General features: G+C 43.5%; 2 protein-coding genes across 4 annotated transcripts in view; one reads left to right on the top strand and one right to left on the bottom strand.

Annotated features, from left to right (window-relative positions):
• LOC147133429 (uncharacterized) overlaps positions 1-19550 on the bottom strand; it is a 42655-nt gene that overhangs the window by 19591 nt on the left and 3514 nt on the right. Inside the window, exons 2-5 of one of the 2 annotated variants that reach the window (XM_086013372.1) lie at positions 13777-13926; positions 13236-13291; positions 10401-10482; positions 9691-9850 (exon numbers count right to left, since the gene is read on the bottom strand). In XM_086013372.1, the coding sequence (XP_085869498.1) occupies positions 9691-9850; positions 10401-10482; positions 13236-13291; positions 13777-13858 (380 nt within the window). In that variant the 5' untranslated portion in view covers positions 13859-13926. Of the gene's footprint in view, positions 1-9690; positions 9851-10400; positions 10483-13235; positions 13292-13776; positions 14202-19550 lie in introns of those variants that run through there. The other variant, XM_086013373.1, reaches the window with a different exon arrangement.
• LOC147133430 (uncharacterized protein C11orf87 homolog) lies at positions 12243-17695 on the top strand. Of its 2 annotated transcripts, none has more exons than XM_086013371.1 (2): positions 12243-12558; positions 12654-17695. In XM_086013371.1, the coding sequence occupies exon 2, from the start codon at positions 12770-12772 to the stop codon at positions 13172-13174; it is 405 nt and encodes a 134-aa protein (XP_085869497.1). In that variant the 5' UTR covers positions 12243-12558; positions 12654-12769; the 3' UTR covers positions 13175-17695. The 2 variants fall into 2 exon arrangements, with proteins under 2 accessions (XP_085869497.1, XP_085869496.1); XM_086013370.1 differs by having other exon boundaries at positions 12245-12558; positions 12684-17695.

Below are 19550 nucleotides of genomic sequence, written 5' to 3'. Positions count from 1 at the left end.
ATATAAAATCCCTATCCAGCTGCCATAGTCCTTTCTTGTACTCAGGTTACAGTCTTGCTATATGTTAATAACATACCTCCGGTTTCGTTAGTATTTGACCAATTCTCATCCAAGGGCACAATGAAAAATCTTTATTGAATGCAGTGTGCTCTGTACTCAAGGTGCTATTTGGCTATGTGTTAGCATGTGAGCTTGATTTTGATCAATTCTCATGAGACAAAAGACTCAACTACAGGGTAAGACGGAAAATCATTACTGAGCTGTCACAGTGCTCACTGCTTTTCTCTAATCTGGTTGCTAGCTTGAAAAATGTCAGCATAGCATGTTAGCCTTGGGCCAATATCAATAAGATTTGAGCACCTCCCCATTGAGGCACAGGAAATTCGGAACATAACGTTGCAAATCCAAGCTACGCTAGATGTTAGCTTTCAAACTAAAAATTTCCCATCGCATCGGGCTTCAAAAGGTAAAATAGCTTTCAAAACTGACAAAAAATGTAAAAAATTAGTTTTTACAGATTAGCAAAATGTGGCCACTCATTTAGAAATAAGGCCTAGTGCGTAATAACTTCAAAATATTAAACCCAGTAAAGAGTGAGTAGGAACATTAAAAGGAAAAGAAAAAAAATACAATAATGAGATACCGGTACAATATATTTGATTGTATTCCAGTTAGCATGAACTTTCTGAACTAATTGACTAAGTTACCAAATATTGTTCTGTGCCTTTTAATGGGCTCTATTCTAAATGACGGTTACGGGGATTTAAACTGCTTGATTATGTCTTTACATTAAGAGGCATGTGTCAATCTAGCTGTCATGCTAAGATCGCTACATTGTTTATGCAACAACATAGGCACACATGTGCACACGCACACACATACACGCACACACACACATTTCAATTTCAATTAACCACAGAATTTAACGACTTAATTGTAAAGTAATTGCTTAAATCAGCATGTATATAAAGATGTATGGTTTGGAGCCAATCATAAAAAGATTCCTGATGTAAAAATCGAGGATCCCTGCAGGGCAAGTGGAGCATTGCAATGTGTGTGGTCAACCTGCTAACTGCCAGGCTGATTGCTGGCAGGCTTACATTTGCATGTCACACACACACGCACTCACACGCACACGCATTTGCAGTTGTTGAGACTTGCAGCAACCTCAAACTCTGGAACCACCACTAATGGGTTATTCGCAATATTTATTTTTCTTACTCATTTTGAAATTTGCATTAATTTCCCTTCAGTGTCAAACACCAACTTCTTTTTAAAGTCTGCGTAAAAAAGAAAATATATATATTTGGGGTCGTGATGAGATTTTTCGTGGAGCAAATAGTGGCCTATGCGCTGCATTGCGGAAGATTGAGCACAATACATTGTGGGGATACTGTTTGGCCTCTCTACTTATTCAGAGATAATGGTGATGGAATGTAGCGCCCCACCTTGGTCCTATCTAATGCACTGAAAGGGAGCGACGGCGAACGGCAAACTTTTATCAAGAGTATACTGACGAACGGAATAACATTACCCATCATTAATTATGTACTATTCATCCTCCTCATTTAGTAATAGATATTTTGAAATCGTTTTTGTTATAAACAATATTTGTATTCATTTTTTTACTTTGCGGAACAATGTGATGACAGCCGCCACTGGTCTCTCCCTTTAAGTCACATAATGGCATGCCATGTTTTTGGGAAAAGAAAACAGGATGATTTTAGCAGGGTGTACTACAAATCTTGATCCTTTGGGGTATTTTGACGAAAGCATGTCACAGACATGTCACGATGACACCTGCGAACTGTTATAAATTGCGGTGGGGTGGGGGGGTGGGGTAATGCGTAATATGTCGGTCTCCCTTGAAGGTCACGCTGGAAGAAAGTGATGGAATCCTATCTGTGAGCGTTACTGTTGTTGGGGGATGCCACAGTGGTCATGCTGGTACGGTGACAGCTTTAAAGAGCAGCGACCCTCATGTTGAAACTTCATCCAACCCAACCACTAACCGAACAGACTCCCCCTTCCTCGTTCCCACCCCGCAAGAGGCGTCTCCATTAGTCCTGTCAAGGGTGCCTCACCTGTAGTTTTCCACTCCGATAAGACACCTGCTCACTGTCAAAATCACCTGCCAAACAGTTTTACATGCAGATTGACGTCGTTGGGAAGATTGATCCAAGTATTGATATTATGACTAGGAAGTGTTGAAGCTTCCAAAAGCAGCTCTGACCTAGATTTACGACCTCAATTCCACTGTTTGCTCAATGAAATTGTTCAGTTATTCCCAACAGACTGTTGTCTTCATTTCGTAGCATTTCTCTTGGTTGCAATGCCTCCGAGTAAGTGTACTGCGATGATGTTCCATTTTTTTTTTGCTATTAGATTTCACCCTCTATATGTTGTCAGGTCAATCTAATCCGCCCTGGGCTTCAGAATGAGCACTGCTGGCTCATGTACTGTGACCTAAATTATATTAGCAACGGGACAGTTCGAGCTAGCCCGCCATACCGTCCACATTTTCTGTACTCTGACTGGTTGTCAGAGCCAAACGTCCGCTATAAAAAGTCATAATGAGGACAAGCGCTAAAGAAAAAGGATGGATGAGAATTAGATTGTGTAAGGAAAGCACGCAGGCATGACAGCATGTGTTTTGATTTTTCCTGTAGGTGGCAGTGGTGTACCTTGAGGCCAGCCACTCCAGCAGACTATAAAATGTTAGCATGAGAGCAGTGAAGGTCAGCCAAGAGTTAAATTGAATCCAGTGCTGGGCTGAAAATAACCCCTAAAAGCAGGCAATCTTTGGTCGTTCATCATGTGATGTCACAGTAGTTAAGAAACATCAATAACAAACACTTTAAGGGGAAAAGATATGTGGAGTCCATGAAAAAGAGGCCTGGGGACTTTATTTCATTAACCCCTCAACACCAGTTTCACTGATCAGGACGAAAGTGGGTGCAAATGTTCATTGCACCCATGTTTCATACCCGAAACTGAAAAAGGCAGCCATTTTGGGGACAAAAATCAATGAAAAATAGGCCTGGAAATTAAGAAAAAAATAAAAAATAGGCCCCTGACACCGATTTCATCAATCGACATGAAATTTGGTGGACGTGTCTATCATAACAGGATGCATGAAAAAGTCTCAAGCACCCAAAAACAAACCAAAAGGTTTGAAGCAGACATTTTGGAGGAAAATTCCATGAAAAAGGGACCTGGAATGTAAGAAAAAAAAAAATGGTGTCCTCGTCACCAGTTTCACCAATTAACATGAAATTTGGGAAAAAAGAGGAAAAAAAGAGGAAAAAAAAAAAAAAAAGCACCCAAGGCCGAAATTGAACAAGAAATCCTCTACTAATCTGAAGCGGCCATTTTTGCCCAAATGAACCTCAATTGGTATCCTAGACAGATGGAAGACGTGAATTTTTTTTTTCTGCCTATGCCATTTAACGTGGACATTTTAAGCTCATTTTGCGGATTCACCATGAAAATGAATGTGAGGGCACAAATCGCTCGTTTAACAAAACCATAAGTCAACCCAGTAGCCACATCTCCACTTGCTTTGCTAAAACACTTAACACGAATCAACATCTCCCGAGCCTCTTGTTTAAAAGCAATAATATCTCCCTGTGAGTCCTCCCACCTCTCCTAACCAGCCTTGATCACAGTTCACAGGGGGGCTTTTGGAGATTTTTTTTTAATTTTTTTTTTAGCTCCCACGGCTGCGTGAGTGGGATCCCTGCAGCGTTCCACAGTTGCTCCACGCACAAAACCCACACAGCCAGGATCAGTTGCTTAGGAACAGCATTGTTCATCCCGCGTGGGCGCGATCACGTGTGGCCTTTTGTTCATGTCAACTTATGTGTCATGCGAACTTGTGTGTACAGTAAGCGTGCGCGCGTATGTGACGCCGACGAGGATGAGGATGATCGCATCACCGTGCCCGAGGCTTGATGCTCTGGCCTCCGCCCGTGGATCGATAGTCGGAGCCACGATTACGTAAATGACAGATTTAACAATAGGAACAAATGACTGGGTTTCTTACCATTTTTTTTGGGGGGGGCCATTTAAAATAATTCTCACTTTTGTTGTCTTTTACTAAAATATAGCATTCACATACATGTATTGCGAAATTACGCAATTATTGCCATCAAAAATCCCAAGAAATAAAATGCTTAATCTTCTCTCTCTCTGCTCACCACGCATACCACCACCCGCACTTTCCGTCACAACAATCGGATTGAGCAAGTATAGATGTCCACATGAATTTTGGTGACGAGTGATTGCAGTTTTCTGACGCCAAGATTTCTCTCTGTAGTGAGCGTCTATGTAGGTCAATAAAATCCCCCATTTTGAAAACGATTGTCTTCAATTCTGATGACGATTGATGGTCATTTTCGACATCAAGTGACATTAAGCGTTTTTTTATTTATGCTTACATTAACCATTTTACACTGTCCTTTACCATGTCTGCCTCACATTCAGGGAGTTTGGGTTTTTTCCCTCTCACAATCCAAAAAATCAGATTAATTAAAAAATTTGTCCTTAGATGATTGGCTGGCGACCAGTCCGGGTGTACCCCGATCCTCTCACCAAAATCCAGCTCGACCCCAATGAGGAAAAGCCGCTCACTCGCCAAACCAAACATGTCCATGTCCCAGTCAGAAACCCGAAGTGATTGTTTCATTTTCGACGCAAACGGAAGATATTTAATGAGTCCCGGTCAAAGCGCGGCCGTGTTTATTATAGTGGAAGTGAGTCGGCTCGCCATGTTGTGTTTGCACTGCGGCTCTGCCAAAGCATATTTATGTGCCTTGCAGCTTTCTTTCTCACAGAATTCTTCGATGCTATCCACACTTCACACGCTATCTGATGCACTTGACATTGTGAAGAAAAGCAATATCATGTTGCACTGCTTCTTAGCAGAGGTGGCCACTGTAGACTTGCTCCTAACAAGAGCCTTTTTAAACGTGTGGAAAAAAAAATATGACGTATCCATCAAACGAATGATTATTAATATAGTATAGTGACTCAGTAAGCTACAATAATAGTTTGCCTTTTCCCACAGAGGATAAAGAATATATGCATGTGCTGCTGCATCATTTGTGTTCAAATATAACTACCGCAACATCAATGTTAGTTTTGATAGCCCGTCTATGTGGTTTTGCATTGTGTGTTAGCATTTAGCTACTTTGGTTAGCTATACAACGTGGTATTCTTCTATGGTTAAACTTCAACTGAGAATGACAATAAGCAGATTGAAGCAAATACTTGGAATCTTTTTTTGGAAGAATTGTTCCGCTTGTTGTCGAGTTTGTTGGTATCGTTTAGCGCTACGAACTGAAATTTTCAGCTCGAGACTAAGCCCTGGCAAGGATGTGAAAATGGGGAAAGAAGTCAAGGCACCACTGTTTGGATTATTTTCCGTTAAATAAAATCAGCATTTAGAAACTGCATTTTTTTTTTTTTTTTTTAAGTTTGCTTGTGTTGTCTTTTTGAGATGTTAAAATTGGCATTTACATGTAATAATAAAGCCAAAAATAAAATACAATAAAAGTCAGCATTTGGGAAGGGGCCAAATAATTTTTCACACTACCGTAACCGCCTAGAGACATTTTCCGCATAGGCCTTGCACCAGAATCATTCGTTTCTTTAGAGGAAGACATCATTTAGAGGACGGAAAGAATTCCCATTTAATAAACACACACACACACACACACACACACACACACACACACACACACACACACACACACACACACACACACACACACACACACTCATGTAGATCCACACTAATCTTAGACGACAGAGTCATTAAGAAATACAATAAATCCATTTGTGGAGAATTTTTCCCTCTCTGCACGCCCCATTCATTGCTTCCAAAAAGCCATTTGTGTCGTAATGAAAGTATAACGCTCAGTGTGTGTTTGTGTGCGTGCGTGTATAAGTACCAGTGTGGTAAACAGGCTTTTCTGCAATTAATTTGAAATTGTGCTGACAGAGACTCACCGGGAAAGAAGCCGTGTGTGTGTGTGTGTGTGTGTGTGTGTGTGTGTGTGAGCGTGGAGGGAATATCAAGATTATGGCCTGCAGCTTCACGGCACCTCTTTTGTATGGTATGATATCAAGCGCGCGCACGCGCAGATTGGACAACGATGCGCGTGCATGTCGATACAGGAGCCGCCTGCAGATTCGCAATCCTCGAAGCCACTAATGCTGCAGTCGGGAAAGAGGAAGAGGAGGAAGAGAGCTTGTGGCTCAGTGCTCTCGAAAGGAGAAAAAATGGGACTTTCACTCTCCTAATGAGGCTTTTTATAAGCAGAATGTGGGAGATACTAAAACCATCAATCAAATATGTCATCACGCTGACCGCTAATTCTAATGAGAGTCACTTGGCCGCCTCACTCACATTTACATACTGAGATAGTGTGAGCGTGTGTGTTTGTGTGTTAGCATGCCATTCGTACCAAGGAACCGGCATAAATTGGTTTAACCCTTGTATTGTGTTGGGGTCAAAATTGACTCGTATTTCAATTCTGGGGTCAATTTGAACCCAACACAATACAAGGGTTAAATTATACTCCTACAAATCCTCAAAGCACATAAAACTTATCTAAAGGGGTCCCACAGGGGTCCATATTTGAACCACTACTATTCATCCATCCATCCATTATCGATACCGCTTATCCTCACAAGGGTCGCGGGGCGTGCCGGAGCCTATCCCAGCTGTCTTCGGGCAGTGGGCGGGGGACACCCTGAATTGGTTGCCAGCCAATCACAGGGCACACAGAGACAAACATCTGCACTCACAATCGCACCTAGGGGCAATTTAGAGAGTCCAATCAACTTACCATGCGTGTTTCTGGAATGCGGGAGGAAACCGGAGTACCCGGAGAAAACCTACGCAGGCACGGGGAGAACATGCAAGCTCCACAGGCCGGAGGCCAGAGCCGGGATCGAACCCACAACATCTGAACTGTCGGGCGGATGTGCTAAACAGTCGACCGTCGTGCTGCCCCACTACTATTCAGTCTTTACTAAACACAGTCAACTTCCACTGCTACGTTGTTGCCACAAAATTCTAGCTAACTATGACATCTGAAGTAATAATTTAACCAACTGTCAGGCGTATACTCATATACTCATACAAATCCTCAAGGCATATAAAACTTACCTAAGGGATCCCACAGGGGTCTATACTTGAACCACTACTAGTCAGCTTCCACTGCTATGTTGCTGCCACAAAACTCTAGCTAACTATGACATCTGAAGTAATCATTTAACCAACTCTCAGGCGTGCCTTAAAGAAATCAAGGATTGGATGACTGACATGTGTAAAATGGCCTGAAACAAATTCTGTTGCCTTTCTGGGTGGTGTTTGCATGTTGTTCTTGTGCCTGCATTGGTTGTCTCCTGATACTCCGGCTTCCTCCCGCATTCCAAAAACACTGAAGACAATTGCCAAATGTAGCATATTTGCCTGCAGATTAGTTTAGAGCTTGGTGCAAATCCGGTTGCCACACGCATGACCATCTCTTGGCGTTATCAAGCCAATGCTGTGTTATACAATTACAGGGGATTATTTTTTTCTTTTTTCTTTCCAAATTTGTTTTTTGGACTTGCAGCATTTTCCTGGCACCAAACCACTTTGAACCCATTTGGACACCTGAGAGGATGTTCCTATAATGCAGTGTGGCAGGAATGTTAATGGCGGGATGGCTATTTATCAACGCGGAAGTTGGCCACGTTCCCAGGAAAAGAGCTTCTTCATTTGAATATTTACGACCCATGAGGTAATGTTGTCTCTGATCTTAATCCTCGTCTCCCGGCGTTACGGTCTTACAATATTTTCCATATTGCTGCGATAAACACTGGGAGAGGAGCGCTTGCGTGGAGCAGACGGATGCAAGGTTTTCTGACTAACACGGCAGCTGCCGCCATAAAAAGCGGGACCCGCCTCCTGACCACCAACATACAATTTGCAGTTTACGTGCGACAAGCAGGACAAAATATGGCGCCACATGCTGCTAGGCTTGCCGCCGCCTAATAATCTAATCTGTCATGTAATCTGCTAACTGATGCCAAATGATTTTGGGATGAATGAGGTATTATTTGTTTCAGAGTGACCCAGTCGTGTGGGGCAAAAAATTGAAAAAAATCGACTAAAGGTAGTACAGATTTGGGGAACTAAGAGGTTAATAAAACTACAAATGTGGGTGGTGGTATGCGTGGTGAGCAGAGAGCGGCAACCGGGTTGGGATACTATGGTTCACACTGAAAACAACACGAGGCAAAGCAGAATTACAAATAGGAATAAGAATACAAAAAATAATAAACATAGTATAATAACTAGGGCCCATCGATTAACCTGTTTGCCGATTTAATCGGCAGATATTAGCCATTTTAAAATATGCAAAAATCTGTCATTTTTTTTTGCAGATTTTTCTCTCTGTTGTGAAGTACAAAGTAATGTAAAACAGTCAAACCTGTCATTTATACCTTTATCGTTGTAAGCTTCAAGGGGCCACAAAATATATGTATGTTTTTAAAAAAAAGTAATCAGCTATGCTAATTCAATTCTGCTCAATATCAGCATTGGCACCAAAACAAACAAAAAAAATAAATCAATATCGGTTGGGCCCTGCAAAAAAAATCCAGGAAAAAAAAGGTTTGTAACAGGGTTTTGATCATATTTTTCTAAATGCCATTATAAAGTATTTTGTAAAAACATATAGTAACAAACAAACAGTAATTCCAAAGAATACAACTAACAGGTCTGTGCTACATTGCCCTATGACATTGTGCATGCCACAATCATCATACACGAAGAAAGGCTTCACAACTCAGCGACTCAGTAGACTTCAATATTTGATATTTTTTGCAGAGGATAAAGAATGCATGCCTGTGAGTTGCTTAAAGGGGTTATAACTATTGCAACACTGAAGCTAGTTTCTTACGTTTTGAGTTGTGTTCCAGCACTGAGCTAAAAAAGTGTTTGAAGACAAATTGAAGGTCGACCAGCTTGTATTTGCGGATTGCAAGGAGGCTGCGGTCCATCAGGCAAAATGAGAGACCTCCCCGCATTATTTCCCAGGGAATTGCCTCATGATTATCTCCCTCAAAGGCGCTCTGACTATAACTCACGTTCATTTCCGTGCAAACACCAAACGCGGCGATTTCTATCGGGAGTGTTTTGGCGACCTCGAACGCCTGCATTGTAAATCGGTGCCTCGGCATCGCAAAACGCCTAACGAGCTGAAAGACCTCATTTACATCCTCCCCATCACATGTTACGACGGACATAACTCCGCGAGAGAGTGCCAGCTTTCGCCGCGTCCCTGCTGTGCCACGCTATAAATCCATTGGCAAGGAGTCGTTGACTTCCGAGTGTCCACTGTCGGCGTGATTAATCGCATCGAGGCGGCTAAAAGGCCGCGGGGGGGGGGGGACGCCGCGGGGACGGCGCAAAGACGACCGCGCCTTCGAATGTTAGCGGACGGCTGTTGCGTGGATTCACACTCCACAGTTTGTACTTTCACCAAATGAGGGGAAGCCTGCCAAACTTCGCAAAGAAGATAAAGTTGGGTATATTGACGAAAGCCGCGTGTGTGTATCAATCAAGTCAACGATGCTTATCAGAAGTCAACGCAAATCTGTGCAGAAAAAACTCAACGCAGCTCTGCTTACCTTTTGGCTTTGACGTGGAGCAGTACGCTAGGTGGGATGCAGCTGTTTATGTGTGGCAGCGCCTCCATATGATAGTGTGTCTGACAGCGTAGTCCAGCGACCATCACTTGAAAGTGGCTCTGGAGCTTCCCCCTGCCCCGCTGATCACAGGCACATTTTTCTGAAATAGGCAGATAACGAAGGATTCACTTGGTTGTTTGGTTTCACGCTTGATGGGTGGGCAGGCATTCTAGAGGCCCAACCATTTGAATACAAGCACATCAAAAGTCTTTTTTTTTTTTTTTTTTTCATAATGTGTCCTCTTTAAATAAGATGACAGCCAGCTCTTCCATTGAAAGCCGGCATTTACTTTGAAATGCTGATTTTTGCTAATGACAAATTGCGCCGCTTTTCCCGCCCCATGAATATTAAACGAGCGCGATGTTCAAGCCCTCCCAACATATGCCCGGCTCTAAACTGGGCCTGAATGGTCGCATGAATGTTTCAGCATGCACTTATCTACGGTGAGTTCATCATCCAGGGACCTTCACACACTCCTGAGGTCCATCCATTTTTCATGGAGGCCTGCTGGCAACGGCCGAGGGAAAAACTGGGAAATGACTGTGAGAATTTTTTTTTTTTTTTGGCGCCGTGGAATACCAACAAGCCGGGTGGCCTTCAAGAGTATTATCATGAAATAACGGCGACATAAATAAATGGAGAACGTTTACCTTCAGCTGAAGTAAGCGATGCGAAAACTAAGGCACGGGGGTCATGTGAGGCCTGCCGCAGCATTTGATCCACTATGCAACTCTGAAAAGAAAGGAGAGGAATTGTTATCCAAAGACTAAAAAAAAAAAACAATGGGTGTTTAGGGTGAAAAGTAGGTATATACATTTTCGATCTAAATCAACTCATTTAAGAAAGGAAGGAAGGATGGATGGATGGAAATGAGCATGCATGAAAGAAAATTGGAAGCAAGGTAGGACAAAGGAATGAAGTAAGAAAGGAAGCGTCAACACCCTACGTTTGGTCCACCCCATAATAAAATGAACATTCCTAGGCAGCGCAGCGCTATAGCGGTTAAGCATGTCTGCCTCACAGTTCTAAGGTACTGGGTTCGAATATGCTGCCTTCCGCCCACATTCCCAAAACATGCATAAACAATGTCAATGAAGACTCTAAATTGGCCACAGATGTGAATGTGAGGGTGCTGGTGACCAGCCCATGGTGCATCCCACCTCTTGCCTTAAATCAGCTGGAATAGAAAATGGATGAATAGCCAATTTTTCATAAATTGATCCTGGACTTCATAAAAAAAGTGAAATAGCCCCCGAGCTTGACTTAATGTGTGACTATGAATCCATAAATTAGCATTGATGAGTTTCCCTGATATGCATCGCTCAATCCTTCAGGTGAGTCACTGGAAGGATTATAAATAGCAGACTCGTTTTTATCGGAGCGCGCTGCAGTTGTTCTCAACCGTGCGCCAAAAATAAACCTGATGAGAAACTTGTCGAATAGAATTCTACTTATTGCCAGACGTGCTATCATAAAGACAAAACCCGACAAGTGACCATAAACGCAATTCAGTCTTCAATCAAGCATGTTTTTGGATCGCGGGATGAAACGCAACCCATGACCTTGCCGTCAACTTAGTAACCCAAAAAATGTTCCTTACTCTATAAATATGCAACAATATGTTGGACCAACACATGTAAACAGATAATACATCGCTGTCCTGTGAAAAACACTTATGTCCAGTTTTTCATTTTTATTATTTTTTACATGAATTATGTTTCCGCGTTACAGACATTGCACTAACCTGAATTTTTTTTTTTATTCAAAAATTGGACATGTGATTTTCACCGTCCAGCGATGATATGTTCTTTATCCTCTGCGAAGAACAACAAGTATTTTTACTGAGGATCTGTGACACGTCTCCGTGCACAGTTGGGGCACACGGAGGGGGCCAAATCCCTGCTTATGGAAATCTTGAAGTGGTGGTTCCTTCCCTTTTTTTTTTAATATTTTTGGGGCTTAAAATAAAAGTGTTTCCCCCCCCCACATGCTTCAATGTTTTTGTTTTTTTTCTTCAAAATGTAATTAATTGAATGCTGGGCCAGCATCCCAGCGTGAATAGCGTGGCTCCACTCTTAAAGGTATTTTTGACAGTGGGTGACAGATTACGGATTCATTCTTCTTACGTTATTTCCTGGGGGGGGGTCAACCAGCATCCCCCGAAAACAAATTATTTTCCACTCAGAGCGCATGACACTCAATTGCTTCAATCTGACCGCACCCTTGGGGAAAGCCCGCTGGCTACCACACCGATCGTCGTCGTCGTCGTCGTCGTCCTTTATGAGAAGCTAATTTACCTCACGCACACTTCACTTATCATTTGGCTCCGGGGTGAAACTATTGTCTTTTATGAACCATCACTTTTGGACACTTGGAAGCAGAATTTAAAAAAAAAAAAGAAAAAAAAAATTAGGAGGGGGGGGGGGCATCAGCTGCCAGTGGAGCTTTAATGCAGCTGCAGCTCCTCATTCACATGCTGAGTGGAGCAGCAGAGGAGGAGGAAGGGGGGCGGGGGGAGGGAGGAGTTTTTTTTTCTTCTTCTTCCTCATCTCGCTCCGGCTCTGCTCATTGTTGGACAGCTCGCCACGCGCGCTGACTGAGGGACTCCCGACGCCGGGCGAGGGGTGCACATTGAGGGGATTGCGGCAATTAGGACAACGGAGACCTCCCTGGCTGGATGGTGTGAGCTCCATCACCACCACCGCCATCATCATCATCATCCTCCTCCTCCTCCTCATTCTCCTGAAATGCGTCACTGCGCTCACACACAACAGCGCGGACTGGTCCCTGCACTGACTTTCACGCCAGGTAAGCTTTTTGTTGATGAAACGGCGTACCGAATTGCAATTCGTCATGTTGACTGTGAAATGGTTGCCTGCTTTTTTTTTTTTTTTTTTTTTGAGCGGGTGTGTTTCCCACTCGCCTCCTAATAGGTGAGCGCATGCGCGGCCCGGCTTCCCCGCGTTGAGCATCCACCTCCCCCGCAAGCACACGCAGCACGAAGGCTCCCGCCGGCCGGATGCCGCCCCCGAGCTCCGCGTCCTCCCCGGCTCCCCGGTGCCTGGGCCCGGGCGTCAACGGCACATGCGCCGAGCAGCTGAGCGTCGCGTTCCCGCCGCTGTCGTCCACGCTGGCCCTGCTGGTGCTGGTGGCTGCGCTGGCGGGCGTCGTGCTCGTCTCCGTGGCAACGTTCCACTTCCACAAGAGGAGGCTGAGGAAGCGTAAGATCCAGAGAGCGCAGGAGGAGTACGAGCGCGACAGTCGCAGGGCGGCGGCGGCGGCGGCTGCAGGGGGGGCCGCGCGGCCGTGCGTCATTGCGCGCCCGGTGCGGTGCGCCGCGCACCGGGAGGAGGAGGCGGCGGCGGCGGAGGAGGAGCGCGGAAGCGATCCGGCGGAGCACGGAGGAGCCCCCGCGGACTGCTAAACTCAGGGAACGAGACTGTGGAATAAACAGGAAAAAGCAATAAGGCACAAAGAACTCTCACCCATCTCTGCTGCTGCTTGTCGATGACTCTCATGCAGAATACTGAGCAAAGCAGGCCTGTAGGATAGTACACACACACACACACACACACACACACACACACACATTAAAGCAGTGATTCCCAACCTTTGTTGAGCCAAGACGCATACATGGTGCCTTGAGATAGTAGTTTAATTTGTTCCCATACCACACTAGTATCTCTGGGTTAAAACCTTCTATTCTATTGCCAGGCTAAAAACACCGAGATGCCAATTGAAATGTTTCCGGCGACAAGCAGGTGGGTAGGTGAACCTTTGCGCACCATTGTCGCGCACCACTCTTGTATACCACTACACTGGTATCCCGATTTTTTTCTCCATTAAAATGATTGGAAATGCAATTCAACCGTTGCCCCCCCCCCAAAAAAAAAACCACACAAAAATGTGTCCTTTAATGCCACTTTTTTCAGTCTGAAAAACATGCAGTAATACCCTTTGTTCTCCATACAACCTACAACCATAGCAAATAAGGGCACAAAACATGAGTGTACCTAATTACCATACCTTTACTTCTTGTTCTTCTGTGGGGTCTGTTGGTGGTTTGCCAACGGTGCATTACTGCCACCAACTGGTATTGTCCTTCCATTGCAAGGAAATCAATGTAAATTGATGGTGGCCGGAAGTCGGGAATGTCTTGTCAATTTTTGTCCGTACCTAAAGACAAAAAAAAAAAAAAAACATCTAAGCACTGACTCATGTCTTGAAAAACTCATATGTCAAGGCACTCGTATCTCAAGGCACCACTGTATTTTACATGAACAAAAATCTTACATATCCAAAAAAGTCACAAGTGGAAGAGTACTTCATCGTTCTGGCTGTCACCGGATGTCATTGGCAAAGATAGATGAACAAATCATTTGTCGGAAATAATTTTTTGCATAGTAGTTGGGAACCACTGCACTAGAGCAGGGGTGTCCAAATTCCATCCCGCGGGTCCTTTTGGGTCAGCAGGTCGTTTTTAAGGGTCCTGAGCAAAGTAACCACCATATTGTTATTGGGAAAAATATTAGGTAGTTACTAATTAAATTCCTGCTTTTCACTATGGCTCTGTCTCAAATAGCAAAAAAAAAACATGAGAATTGAAACCACACAATTTTTTTTTTTTTTTTAATAATTGCCTATATAGAGTAAACCATAAATATACTACTAACTATGATAAAACAGAAAAAGCATTTCAAACTTCTCTTATATTACCCTTAAAAATAAATGGTTTCCAGGATTTCTTTTTTTTTTTTTTTTTAATGCATTTAAATGCAGCAAAAACCTTCCATTACAACCCAGGCTAAACTTAGCTCCTCCCTGACAGACAAAGTTCGGCTCTCATTCAAGATCATTTGTGTCATTTCAACATACTTCCTTGACACCAATTACTCTACTTTCTTGTTTAGACAGAGCTTATGCGGCATTTTAGGGCATTACAGAAAGGCAAAAAATTACCTGAATAGATGACTTTTCTATTGCAGTACCACCCAAAACCACGTGGCGGGGCAGTGCTGAGATCCGTTCCGACCGTTACACTACCTCCCGTTTTACCTGCTTCTCAATAACAACAAAATTGACACGAGGTTTCTTTTGTTTACGTTGGGACCCTTGGAAATTGCCAAAATGACCCGAAAACGTCCATGGCAAACTAAAAAACGTCATGTTTGTTTTTGCACATGCGCTTTTGAGACTTTTTTGGGTGTGTACTCTTGATAGCCAGGCCAAGCAAATTACATGTATTTGTGGCAAACTGGCTTCGGAGTCTGAATTGTTTGTAGTTTCTTTGGGGGTCATGCCAACAACATTGCGCTTACCAAACGTAAGGACGAGCGGGCTTGGTTCACAACGGCGTCGCCGTTCCTACGTCGGCGACGCAACCCGACATTGTACGTTATGTGTCGCGAAAAGGCAACCGTGTAGGTAATGCGAAAAAGATGTGACATTTTGCAGTAGCGCCATCTGGTGGACAAACCCGAAAGCCAGAAAAAAAGAGGTCCTCAGTTTACGACTTATGTCAGAACAGTTAATTGACCCACATACTACTTCAATGCGCACCATTCGTAACCTCAAAATTTAAATATTTGTATGAAAAATACTTGTACGCATGAATATAAAATGAGTGTGCCTTCTTATGTCAGTGCGACCATGTTTTTACGCCGGCCAGAAAACTAGCTCACGCATTGTTTATATAACCTCGCGGTCACAATTACAGTAATCAAAAACATATTTTTGATCCATGACATGCCGATTCACCCATTTTCAGATTTTTTTTTCCCCCCCTCCGTTATTCACAGAAAAACTCAACTCACTCGCATTTTTGTGCTCAGGCCAAGCCATTGTCTAATATAAAAGATTTGCTTTGACCGCATTTTGGTGTCAAGGAACTATGCTGAAGTGAGTTGAGGAGATCCGTGTGGTGCTTTGTCACCATGTTGTGACAGCTTGGTTGATGTGAGTGGATAAGCTTTATTTAGACAGAAGTAGTGCTCTGCAGTCATCCCGTGGCATCTATAGTGAATTATTTTCAATGATGAACCTTGTTGTGCCATGTGACCCCGCATTCTTACAGTGCTGCACAAACTAGTTCAATGCGCGCTGTTGGCAAACTTGACACCCCTTAAGTTGAGACCGTCATAAAAAGAGGACTCTCTGCACTTTCTCCTCTCTCATATTTGGGGAAATGTGGTGACTCGTTGCTAATTCCGATGCAAGGGAAGTACAGTGAACCCCTGCATAATCTTGTTTTGGCATTCTCAATTTTGAGGGGGGGGACTTGTTAGTACTTTGGCGCCACCCTGTTGAAGTGAGTGGAGAAGCTTCATTTAGACAAAAAGTAGTGCTTTGTCGCCATCTTGTGGCATCTTTGTGCCAAGAAAGTTTGTTGAAATGAGTTGGGGTTTCATTTCGACAAAAGTAGTGCGTTGGTGCCATCCTGGTGTCAATGAAGTATGATGAAGTGAGTTGAGGAGTTTCATTTAGTCAAAATGAGTGCTTTGATGCTATCTTGGTGCCAGTGAACTATGCTGAAGTGAGTTGAGGAGTTGCATTTAGACAAAAGTAGTACTTTGATGCCATCTTGGGGCCAATAAACTATGTTAAAGTGAGTTCAGGCGCTTCATTCGGACTAAAAGTATTGCTTAGGCACCATCTTGGTGTCAATGAACTTGACACTTGTTGAAGTGAGTTGAGGAGTTTCATTTTGACAGACGTAATTGCTTTGACGCCATCTCGGCGCCAAGGAACTACGTTTGGAGCGAGCTGAGGAGCTTCTTTAAGACAAAAGTAGTGCCTTGACACCATTTTGTGGCATCTGTCAACCTTTTTTGGGGGGGAGGGGCGTCAATTCCTCGCACAGTTTTGCTATTGCGGGTGTTCACTGTACTGGATATGATGTTTCATTGTCTATTTTTGTATCTACAAGAAGCCTAAATGAGCTGTAAACATGAAACATTCAACAGAACATTACAAGCAGGAGAAAAAGGGGGGCAAAAAAATGCTTCGTCACCTTGAAGATAAGCCGAGACATCGGCCCATTCGACCGCTCATCTTAACCCAAACACGGAACTGGTTTTAGCATAAGCGACACGGGCGGGAAAATCTCTTCGGATTCTTGTCCGCGACCCCTCGGCGGAATTTCGTTGATTTTTGTCTTTTTTTTTCCCGGACACTCCCGCTCTAGCGCCTCTCGCTCGGAACATTCGCCCGCTCCGCCTCTCTTCGGACCTCCACCTCCCACTCGCCTAAGAAGCTTCTTTAAACTCCGGAGACGTTTTAAATTTTAACTCCTCTCCGGGATGTGACACACGATTGCGTTGAATTATTCACAGGCGGTGACACAACACACACTCGTACACGCACACACACGCGTCGTAACGGCTTAGCTGATCTTCCTTGGCATGTCCTCTGACACACTAGCAGTATGTAGTTAGATTCTTAATGGATGTTGTGGTGCTGTTAGGCAGTGCAAAAGCTGCACATATAAACATATAGGCTTCTTTGTTTGGGCATCGTAGTATTTCTTCCTTCCTTCCTTCCTTCCTTCAATTAAGTGACTTGAAGTGCTCCAATGTCTGTTTTAGACATCTTAGCTCTAGTTATGCAAGACTTTTTGGCTGTAGTAATGCACATGAGATCTCGTTTTGTTTTTCTTCTTCCGCGCGTCAGATAGTAGCGTAACGTTCAAGTGCTAATATTTGGAACATCCATATAGCGATTGTGATCCATGAGTACCCTTACCCTCGAGCAGCGGTTTTTGTTTCTTTGTAAACTCTTTCTATCGTAACATATTATAGTGGGCCTATAACATAGAGAGTCATGGATTCTATCCGTTCACTGTACATGTATGACATCATGAGGAATGTTTTCTGTAATCTGCCTTATACAAGGAATATACTGTATGTAGTATTTAGAGTTTATAAATAAATATTGGGGCGTAAACGGGTGTTTTATCTGTGTGGCGTCAATTCTCTACGTTCCTTGCGCGGGGATGGAATGACGGTTACGCGGAGTGACGGCCCGCTCGCCTAGTTGGAGATAGAGAGAGGAAAACAAAACGCGGCCAAGTGTGCTACTTGAAGATACTCGTCTCCAATGAGGTGAATAACTAACAGCCTGAAAAAATTTTGGGGTAAAAATTGCAGTTTCGAAAAGTCATGTGTACTTTCTGGCATATTTCAGTAAAACTGGAATTTTAGACAGAACCCAGAGTGATGTTTTTAGACCAAAACATGGTAAATGCTAACCGTTTTGATCAAATTTGTCAAAAACACAGCTGTTTTTAAGACTCCAGAGAGGATTTTTTTCAAAGAAAACCTCGTAAATGTATGATTTTTAACATTCTGGACCAATCTCCACAGTCACGTATTACAATATGGTGAGAAAATTCCTTTCTGGATTCTTTTCCAAATTCTGTTTTGGTGAACTTTGCCAAAAAGTCGAAATTTGTTTTTTTGTTTTTTTGGGGGGGTTCGGCATATTCAGCGAAAAGGCAAAAAAAATCATGGCATCATCACCATTTATAAAAGAATCTTTCCTATTTATTTATTTACATTTTCATTTTGTTTGGCGGTGTGCAGCATTGGCTGAGCAGTTTTAGTAGGTGCATGTATGTGTATCGGCGCCCTCAAAAACCAAAACTAATAATAATTCCAACGGAATGGACAGAATTTAGGGATAAGGGCAGTAGGGCTCCAAAAGGAGTGGAAAATTTCCAGAAAGTTTTGGGTACATTTCCATGGGAAATTTAAGCTTGGGAATTTTGGAAATATTTCAAAATGGCAAAAGACAATCGTTTATTGATTCCGAGAAGGGAAATGTAAGAAATACTTTAACTTGCGCGGCGACATCCTCGAAGCTCACCCGTACCTAAATTTTGGCTGGCGACGCAAAGCAATAAAATCAGCTTGCATGAAATCTGGTTGCCGTTGTCAGCTGAAATATAAAATATATTTCCCCCAACAATATTTCAGCTCCGTATTTACAGCCGACCTTCAATTTTGTATGAGTATCAACTTTGAAAAGTCCAGCAATTTTGCACTCCTAAAGGGCAGTGACGCTTTGTTCAATTTCCAAAATTCCTTCCAGCGTTTGCTTTGTTATGTAACCACTCGGATGCAATTAGACAAATGACATTCTCGTGGGAGCACATGCCGCTGCGCACAAAAAGCCCCCCACACCCACCCCAGTTGAATACAAAGCAGATTGGAACGGCGTCTGTCCGCCGTGACATTCCCATCCATCTTTCCCTCTGATTTATTGACTTGAAGGTTACGCGCAGTATGCGGCGCACCCTCCCCTTTTTAAACGGCGCCACGGCACGCCTTGCTGGAGGTCAGAGGAAGCGAATCGGCAGCGAATCGGCATCGACCCCGAGTTGGCCAGGTACCAGGACGCGACGTAGCCGACTGTCCCTCAGCTAAATAAAAGACTTGGGAATAAAAGGCCGCCTTTTTGGGCAGGATCCCGGCTCGGCAAGATGCACAATAACCTCATTGCCGTGAGTGCAAGGGAATGAAACGATTTGTCTCGGCTGTCAATTTGGAAATAAATCAGCGGGGCGATGATTAATGTCGAAATATATGTCCTTCACATACTGTACATGTGCCCTCCATCAACGCTTTAATGACGCAGTAAAAATTGATCACTTTTATGGAATAAGAACAAATGGTGGCGAGCGGCGACGGATGTGATTCAAAACACGAGTGCCGGGATACCCGTGTTTATTTACAAGCACAATTTATGAACACGCATCCCCAAGGCACTTTTTACGCCAAGTAGGGCTGAGAGGAATGAAAGCG

The sequence above is a fragment of the Filicampus tigris genome, chromosome 17 (assembly GCF_054856515.1).
Source record: "Filicampus tigris isolate MCC_2025a chromosome 17, RoL_Ftig_1.0, whole genome shotgun sequence".
Lineage (NCBI taxonomy): Eukaryota > Metazoa > Chordata > Actinopteri > Syngnathiformes > Syngnathidae > Filicampus > Filicampus tigris.
The sequence above is the reverse complement of the archived record's forward strand: the minus strand, read 5'-3'. Positions and strand labels throughout refer to the sequence as shown.

Coding starts and splice junctions, on each gene's coding strand:
- LOC147133430 (XM_086013371.1), top strand. CDS start 12,770: ATGCCGCCCCCGAGCTCCGCGTCCTCCCCGGCTCCCCGGTGCCTGGGC.